The 9,237-nt window shown below is 38.2% G+C and overlaps 2 protein-coding genes across 2 annotated transcripts; both read right to left on the reverse strand.

Annotated features, from left to right (window-relative positions):
* Nucleotides 1-1,813: 1,813 nt before the first annotated feature.
* On the reverse strand, nucleotides 1,814-2,890 carry LOC139733519 (5-hydroxytryptamine receptor 1A-like). Its single transcript, XM_071644329.1, has one exon. It carries the CDS (start codon nucleotides 2,888-2,890, stop codon nucleotides 1,814-1,816), a length of 1,077 nt encoding a protein of 358 aa, XP_071500430.1.
* Nucleotides 2,891-7,771: 4,881 nt separating this feature from the next.
* On the reverse strand, nucleotides 7,772-8,866 carry LOC139733521 (uncharacterized). The gene has a single exon (XM_071644330.1). The coding sequence runs from the start codon at nucleotides 8,864-8,866 to the stop codon at nucleotides 7,772-7,774; it is 1,095 nt and encodes a 364-aa protein (XP_071500431.1).
* Nucleotides 8,867-9,237: the final 371 nt, after the last annotated feature.

Raw genomic sequence — 9,237 nt, forward strand, 5'->3', positions numbered from 1 at the left:
TGTTATTAGAGAAGTACAGAAGTACAATGTACTGATACTGTCAAGCATTAGATTGTGTAACATGTTTTTTTTTGTTAAAGTAGTGGATGTTTAGTAGAAACAAATTGACACACGTTCACAATGAGTTGAGATTATAATTTAATGTTAGTTTTGGCTTTAGTTGACAAGTTGTTAGCTGGTGTATAGTGTTTATAATAGTTAGGCTTTTATGTGATGGTCTTACGAAGTTATATTTCAGGTTTTAATGCAGAAATTAGTTATAGTTGATAATTTTGAGTTAATAGAATAAGTTTATTTTGTGTATTTTATTATAGACAGTGATATATAAAGAAAAGTTTGAGAATATATTTCAGTGTTGATTAAGGCAACAATAACTTTAATAATAAGTTGAAATATGGTTGAAGTTATGAAAGTTTAAAAGTGAATTAGGTTTTTGGATAATATTGGAATTAGATTTTAATAAAGTATATAAATAATATAAATAGTTGAGGATTTAGTTGATTACAGAACAGTTCATTCAGAAAACCATAAAATATGGATAAGTTTGGTTTATGATTGGTGAGTAAAGTGAACGATAACATGTATCATTACATTAGTGATATAGATTATTGGTAGATTATGTTATTACACTTTAAATGAGCTAAAATGGTGTTAAATCATGTAATGTTTCATGAAGCTATTCATGTACACTTCAAACGTAAGTTTAAAACTTTGTTTTTGTGTATTATATTTCAGATTGTTATCTGAAGGTCGGTATGAACTGAAGGTCCGTATGAACCGAAGGTCGTTATCTAAAGTGAAACTCAGTAACTGGAAGTCCATAAGTGAAGAGTTGACTGGAATTTCATATTGGAAACATCAGTGTGTTAGCGTAATAAACAAGTATTTGTCACGGTAACCAGATGTCACCTTGCTTCATATTTGACCTTGTGAATAACAACTAAGGAGGGTTGTTTTGAATGAACAGTGGAAACTCCTCCGTGGTACGAGTTGTCCCGGAGGCAGTCACAACAGTGATGGTCATCCAAACACAGAACGGTATGACCCAGGTGAGAATGTTGACATACACTGCCTTCTTCTTACTTTTAGATTGGAAGTGTCGTATCGGATAGAATGTGGCGATGTAGCGATCGATGCTAATGACGACAATGCCGAACACCGACACACCGAGAAGTGAATTCTGAACTGCCAGGAACAAAATGCCTGTCATTGTTCCAAAGATAGGAGAAAAATAAGCTAAAAATAACTCTGAGCTATGACTAAAAAGAAAGGAAAATATCCAATAGAAGAAAGAACTAAAAAACGAATTAAGATAACACAAACCCAAACGATTGCGTGTATTGGCAGGCCTGATATAGCGATTCGAATCGCATGTACTGTGACATATAAAACATATTCAGTATTGAATTGAGCCGAAAAATTTACCATTTACCATGACACCACATATTCATGATATGATACAACATTTAACATAAGGACATACCTACATAAACTTCTATTATCAATTTCTATAGATAAACTATGAGCGTTGAATTTACCTAGTATTCACATAGGCAGCGCACCGTACAATGAGAGTGGATATTACTTTGTGCTATTTCACTTTGAACAGAACTTTATGTTTTTATATTTTGTGTATAGGCTTATGTGTGGGCAATCGTGAAACGTGAAATCTAATGCTGTCTTTTGACATTTCGTTTCTTTCAGTTTTATTTTTTGATAACAAGAAACACTACTTTTCCTGTTCCTATAGCTATCCTTTACTTAAAACCTTATTCAAGCCACACATTTGTATCATTTCGTAACACGCATCGGTCTACGGCCGCCTCAGGCAGAAAACCGCCATGATCGTACGGCGTATGGCTGGCTGGGCCATGGCATAAGCCACGGGGTTTATCAAGCTGTTCCAACAAGACGTCCAGCGAGCCAGACCAGAGTAGTTGAAGTGCTTGTTGAATGCCTTGTAGGCATCCGGTGCGATGGCATGGAATATGATGGTCATGGTGTTCGGGAGCCAAGTGATGGTAAAAACGATCACAACAAAAGCTAGGGTTCTCAAAGTCTTACTGTTTTCGGATGAAGAGTCAACATAAGGGTGTTGCTGACAGCTGCGAATTGTACGGCTTTGCGATGGACCACCGGGCCCTTGGTTTTGTGTGCCAATGTCACTAATAACTTTTCTCATGCTCTGGACATCAGATTGGTACACATGTTTGATTTTGATCCTGACATTACCAGCGTCTTTTTTCAAGTCGCTTCCGATGGTTTTAATTAGCTTTGAGGAACTTTTGGAAAGACTAGATATCTCAGGGGAATCACCAATCTCTACCGCTGCTCCGTCATCACCTAGTGCACTATCACCGCTAACGTTTGAATCTCTACGAATCTGTTTCACTCTTGCCACTTTGGCAATGTTCAGGAGGCGCTTTCTACCACTATTTCTTACCTGCAAATAAATGCGAACGCACAATATCAGAATGAGTGGAAACGGTCCGACGAATCGTAGGAAACAAATCAGCAGATTAGATGCCTGGGAAAGGGTGTAGTTTGGTCTTGGCAGTTTTGTTGGCGTCAGTAAGCCAGTTGGTTCAAGGAGATCCCAAAGAACAGTGATGGTCATCCAAACACAGAACGGTATGACCCAGGTGAGAATGTTGACATACACTGCCTTCTTCTTACTTTTAGATTGGAAGTGTCGTATCGGATAGAATGTGGCGATGTAGCGATCGATGCTAATGACGACAATGCCGAACACCGACACACCGAGAAGTGAATTCTGAACTGCCAGGAACAAAATGCCTGTCATTGTTCCAAAGATCCACTTGTTAAACAGTTCTAGTGTAGATCGGATAGGCATTACTATGAGGCCAACCATCAGATCTGCGATAGTCATATTCATTATAAAGTAATTGTTGTAGGTTCTCAATTTTTTCTCAACAGCAAACGCCATCAAAATCAGCAAATTCAGGAAAATCGTCAGAATGGACGTTGTAGCGTATGCGAAGAAGGACACAGTCAGTTTTAGCCCCGTTTCGAAATCCTCTGCAATATCGATACCTGTTAAATTTGTCATATTCATGATTAAATGACCAGTTGCCAAGCACTCTGGAAAAAAGAAACAGTAAACGCCAAACAGGATGAATTGAAAACCCGAGGCAAAGGTGCGATATCTCGGTGAAACTGTGCAAGAGATATTTTCGCATTAGAAGTCACAAATCTTTGTGTGTGTGTGTCTGTGTGAAAGAATTAGGTGACAGCTCCATTTTATCTCGTTTGAATTGCCCATGAGAAGCTTGGGGAATGCGCATCTTCCTTGAATGAAGCACTTAACGCATGCGTATAATTGGGTGGCGCATATACGTTTAATACGTTAGTATTTGACTTTTGGGAGAGCTAACAAGGGATACCTATGAATATAATTGAGCTCGATGCTACAGCAGCACATATCCGTGCAGTTAGAGCGATTACTATTCAGCGATGATAAAAGCCCTTTGAGTGCAAGGAAAGCTTTGAACGGAAGCTTTTCGCTATTTTACGAACCAAATTGGTATGGATTTATTCACTCAACAGATCTTTAATGACAGGGGTCGCCCGTCAATCAAAAGCTGTCTATCAATAGGTAATCTACATTCCAAGTAGATTTTATTCACAGAGAAACTCTTTTGTTGTTTTTCTGTTCAATTTTGAGGGTTCATGTCCCTTGGAAAAGAATTTTTTTTTTTTTTTTGCAGTTAAGCATCTGGATTGTTATTTATTTGTTTCAATTCATCACATCGCCTTTTAAAGACTTTAGGAAATTTCATAAACTTTCGTTTTGTAACAAGAATAATAAATGTGAATTTTTCTTTGATTTCATAAATCGTTTTATGCTGAGAACTTCGGTTTCTTGCGATCAATAGACTCGGTTATACCCTTTATATAAAAGCCAAGGTCAGAACCTGTATGAAAAATGGTACGTGTGCGTCATCTTCCTTACACACTTTTGTGACTTAAATGAGCCGGTATTGCTCGAGCCTTTCGGTTCGACATACATCAAAACAGGCATTGTATATCATGAGAGTTGGTTTGTTCATGCGAGTGTAAGTGCCACGATAAAGAAAAATGTAGACAAAAAATTTCTAAGCAATGAGAGAAGATGTTCATCCAGTTGCCTCTTCTAAAAAGGTATTTTCGATAACACCGGATAAAAATCAAAGTTTGCTATAAATGATCCTTGTAGGCAGGCGTGGTCAACACAATCAACCGGAGGTAAACCTTTACAGTATTATTTAACATATATATATTTTTTTTCATATTCATGGGATTTATTGAAGAGACAATTTGCCAATTTCCTTATAACATAATTATACATGTATACATGTATACATAAATAAATAAATAAATATATATATATATATATATATATATATATATTTATATATTTCACCATTCTACGATTTTTCACCTTCTTGTTAAACTACTGAAGGAAAAATTGACGCCATAATGCTCTATCCTGTGCAGTACTTCTACGCTAGGGATACTGGGGAAATCGTTGCATCTTTTTCAGTCCCCGCTGAGTAGATCATAATATGATCTATGTGATCTAATATATCATAACGCAGTCAAGTGTATTCAATTTTGAACGCAATGAAGTAAAAAACGTTCTCTTCATGCATAATAGATTTGTGTTTCCTCCTTATCATTCACCACATTATTCTTAACAAGAAGCTCGTCAATGCTACAAAAAAAAAGCTGACTGTGATCCGACAATCCAAATTAACAGTTTACTTCTCTCTTTCTACCGTTTTCCACCATTCTGTGAAAGCGTATCATGGATATGCTAGTCGACGCCGGGTAAAATCATAGAATTTAAGGAAAACAAATCTGCGTCACAACAGGGTAGAAAGAGGCGGAGGAGAAAAACTGTAGAAATCTATAAACAAATTGTTTGATATGACAAAGATTACCTCACTCTCTGCCAAGTAATAACTGAATTTCCATTTCCATGAAGTTCTTTTAAGAACCAATATGTATTATTATGTTCCAATATATGTAATCATGTCAAAGTGTATTACCTGTGTTTGATTGGAAATGAAAATGTGTGAAGTGAAATGAAATGAAATACGTTCAACATTTACATATTAAAAAATTTATCCCTACGTTTAATTGACTTATATGATACTTAAAAAAAAACAACTCATCCGAAGGCAAAAAGTCATAATTATCTACCTACTTCCACTGCACGTAAATTAGGAACATATTTTCCTCCTTTGGACTTGCAATATGCTATGCGGTAATTTACGCAGAGTGTACTACACATACAAAGACCTGAAAATCAAAATTAGTCTCGCGTGTCGATTTACGACAGTATACTTTAGATGGAAATTTGTAGAACAGAATGTGCTTTTGACATAAACACTGATACAAGTCCGCAAGTTGTTGAAAAGTGTAATTAAAAGCAAATTAGTTGTTCGATCAACAGACCATAATATTATACAAAAAAAAAAATGACCAGGTAGATCGAATACTCCTCACCCTTGTGACGTTACAAATGAATTTATTAGTATAATCTTTGATGGTTAAAGACATCTTCTACTCGAGTTACGTAAACATGTTTTATAGTTACGTCGACATGGTTCCATATATTTCAATCGACGTGATATTTGTCTCACACGTTTACACAACATATTCCCATCAAACCGCAGTGCAATGAATTTTGTTTTTACTGTGCTATCTCACCTACGTTTCAGGATGTAATGCCGATAACATCCTGGAAACAGCAATACAATCGTGTTTGAGTTCAGGTATTGGCACTTGTTCGTATATTTCTTAACATTGACCGTTGGTTCAACACAGCAAGGCAAACATACTGACATGTATTAATTTACTATTATCCTACATAATCCATTCTCGGTTTTGTTTAAGACACGCAGATCTGTAAACATTCTAAAACTAGAGAGGGGCCGTCAAAGGCGGCAGACCCACGCCTAAGTACAAAGTCGGGGTAAACATAATGTGCATTCGGTCATCTACCAGAATTCGGCCACTTAATTGCCAGTGTGCTTTATCACCAGCCAGTGAGTTCTACCAAAGATCGTACACTGAAGTGTACGATCTTTGGTTCTACAGTCACATCACACGCAAATCACATAATTACACATACGGTATTAACACTCATTCACGTACAGGAAAGTCCTTAAGTCTCCTCCAAAAATCCATCGAAAATCCCAAATTCCACCGTCAAAAGTGCAGAATCGGAACTTTTCCAAGCGCGCGCGAATTAAGTCGCTAAAAAATAAAAAGCGCTAAAAATCGAGAAATACGCCGTTTTCTTGCGGGATATTTTGATTATAGCAAGCCGAGAGTGTGATGATATCAAAGGTCGTATGAGTGTACGATCTTTGATGGTATCCACAAAAGCAAAAAAGAAAAACAAAATTTACGTACCCCCTAGGCAATTACCCCTATGATTAGTGTCTACGGGAATTATTCAATGCAAGGGTTGAATGCAAATGTCTACTGCACCAGTATTCGGCCACCAACGAGCGCCGCAACGTCCCCGGTGCAATTTTGCACCAACAGTGTAGAGCGCGATGCATTTTCAGCGGCCTTGCACACGCATTGACATTGAGCACGCATATCGTGCAGTGTGACTGCGACCGAGCAAAATGCTCCTCCAACGAAAAAAACAATCAATGTTAATTTGAAAAATCATCAAAATACGGGCCAGTTTGTGATGACGGAGAACGAACTTTCATAAATCTAGAAGGACATAGTCCCTCAAATAGGCCTAAACGTAAATTTCGGAATTCTTACGAACATTTGAGCAGCGAAGTCGGATCGTTGGGGAGTTTATGTCTTCGTATGGTAGCGGAAAATCGCAAAGTGAGAAACGGGAAATTTTCGGAATGGTCACTATACCATGGGGTCAAAACTTCAAGGTCACACAGAATTTGCAAGGGTCAACCGATTATCACCAAAATCTAATCGATTCTTTCCTGTCATTATCCAAACATTCCCTGAACATTTCGTGCAAATCCGTTTACCCGTTCTCTTGTTATCTTGTACACAAACAAACAAACAAACAAACAAACAAACAAACAAACAAACAAACAAACAAACAAACAAACAAACAAACATACGGAACCCTTTACATAACCCCCTGCCGATTTTCATCGGCGTGGGTAACTATCAAGAAATTTGTATTTTTACTTGCAATAATTTACGGCTATGTTCGCTTGAAAGTCATTAAGATGAATACTTTTGGCGAGTATTCATTTATAATAAGAGTATAATTATCCAAATGTCTTTAATGATAAACATAACTATAGTATAGTAATGCGATATATCATCCGTGCAATTTTCCTTTAGTATACATAGCCATTAGATATGGAATCATTTACAGCTTCATCTGTTTCAAATGAATACTAAAAGCAGTATCGTAATCAAAGGGAAACCATGTATGTATGAGCCACTGTTTTCACTTCTTAACATATTCAATACAAAATACAAGACAAATGTATACATAAGCTATCTCACTTCAGTATCCTTGCAATAATTTATGTGTGACGTTGGATCTTGTAGGCGTCGGATCTCAAGAGCAGGGCGTCGAAAGTCCAACTGTATGATGTGTGGGATGCCTAATGAAATGCCATGAAGAGAAAAAGTAAGATTACATTTCGGAATGAAAAACAGATTAATGTTGCTGATCGCGACGTCACATTATGTTTTCAATTAATCTTAAAACGGGTGCTAATCTTGAACCGTGTTGCATCATTTTAGAGCGATGCCCCAATTACAGCCGTTTCATGCAGAGGGTAGATGTGATCGTTTGGCGTATGGCTGGTTGGGCAATGGCGTAAGCCACGGGATTTATCAAACTGTTCCAACAGGACGCCCAGCGAGCTAGGCCAGAGTAGTTGAAGTGCTTGTTGAATGCCTTGTAGGCATCCGGCGCGACGGCATGAAATATGATGGTCATGGTGTTCGGGAGCCAAGTGATGGTAAAGACGATCACAACGAAAGCTAGGGTTCTCAGAATTTTACTGTTTTCGGATGAAGAGTCAACACGAGCTTGCCTCCGGTTAGCATCAGGTTGTTTGCGAGAAGTCCCGACGTGGTTAGATGAATTGTCACTTCGTGGGCCCAGGTTTATCTGCCTTTCACTTCTCTTCTTTCCTGTACCTTGATCATCACATTGGTGCTCAATTTTGGCATTCATGTTTATAATGGCGAAATCTGTCTTCCAGTGGTTTTCATTGGCCGTTATCGGCTTTGAGATGCTTTGAGAAATACTCGGTACTGGGATTGAGTTATTAGATACCTGTAATATTTCATCATCGCTGCAACAAGGATCTTCGAGTGACTGAGCATTTCTTTGCCTCCTTTTCACACGGGCATGTTTGACAAAATTTACAAGACGCTTCCTACCACTCTTTCTTACCTGCAAATAAATGCGAATGCAAAGTATCAGAATGACAGGAAACGGCCCTGCGAATCTTAGGAAGCAAATCAGTAGATTAGATGCCTGTGAAAGGGTGTAGTTTGGTCTTGGCAGTTTTGCCGGCGTCAGTAAGTCAGTTGGTTCAAGGAGATCCCAAAGAACAGTGATGGCCATCCAAACACAGAACGGTATGACCCAGGTGAGAATGTTGACATACACTGCCTTCTTCTTACTCTTTGATTGAAAGTGCCGTATTGGATAGAATGTGGCGATGTAGCGGTCGATGCTGATAACGACAATGCCGAACACCGACACACCAAGGAGTGAGTTCATCACGCCCTGGAACAAGATACCTGCCAATGCTCCAAAAATCCACGTGTTAAACAGTTCAAGCGTACAGCGGATAGGCATTACCACGAGGCCCACCACCAGATCTGCGATAGCCATGTTGATTATAAAAAATAATTGTTGTAGGTTCTCAACCTTTTCTCAACCCCAAACGCCATCAAAATCAGCAAATTCATGAAGATCGTCAAAAAAGACGTAGTGGCGTATGCAAAGAAGGGCAGGCTAAGGTTTAGTTCTGTTCCAACAACTTCTCCTCCTGTAGAATTCATGGTATTTATGAAAAGAACTTGATGGAAAATGTTCATGAAAGATCAGAAGAGATCAGAGAATTTGGTCATGAAATCAGCACCTTTGCTTAAGAATGCGAAGTGGCAACTTCATCTGACTTCGATGTCACTAAAAAGGCAGAGTTTTTCCTCCTTCATTTTTATGTATCAGTGTCCTTTTGCACACGGCACTCAACGCATGCG

Source organism: Diadema antillarum, unplaced genomic scaffold, assembly GCF_040938485.1.
Source record: "Diadema antillarum isolate AM-2024a unplaced genomic scaffold, OU_Dant_1.0 seq00000481_RagTag, whole genome shotgun sequence".
Lineage (NCBI taxonomy): Eukaryota > Metazoa > Echinodermata > Echinoidea > Diadematoida > Diadematidae > Diadema > Diadema antillarum.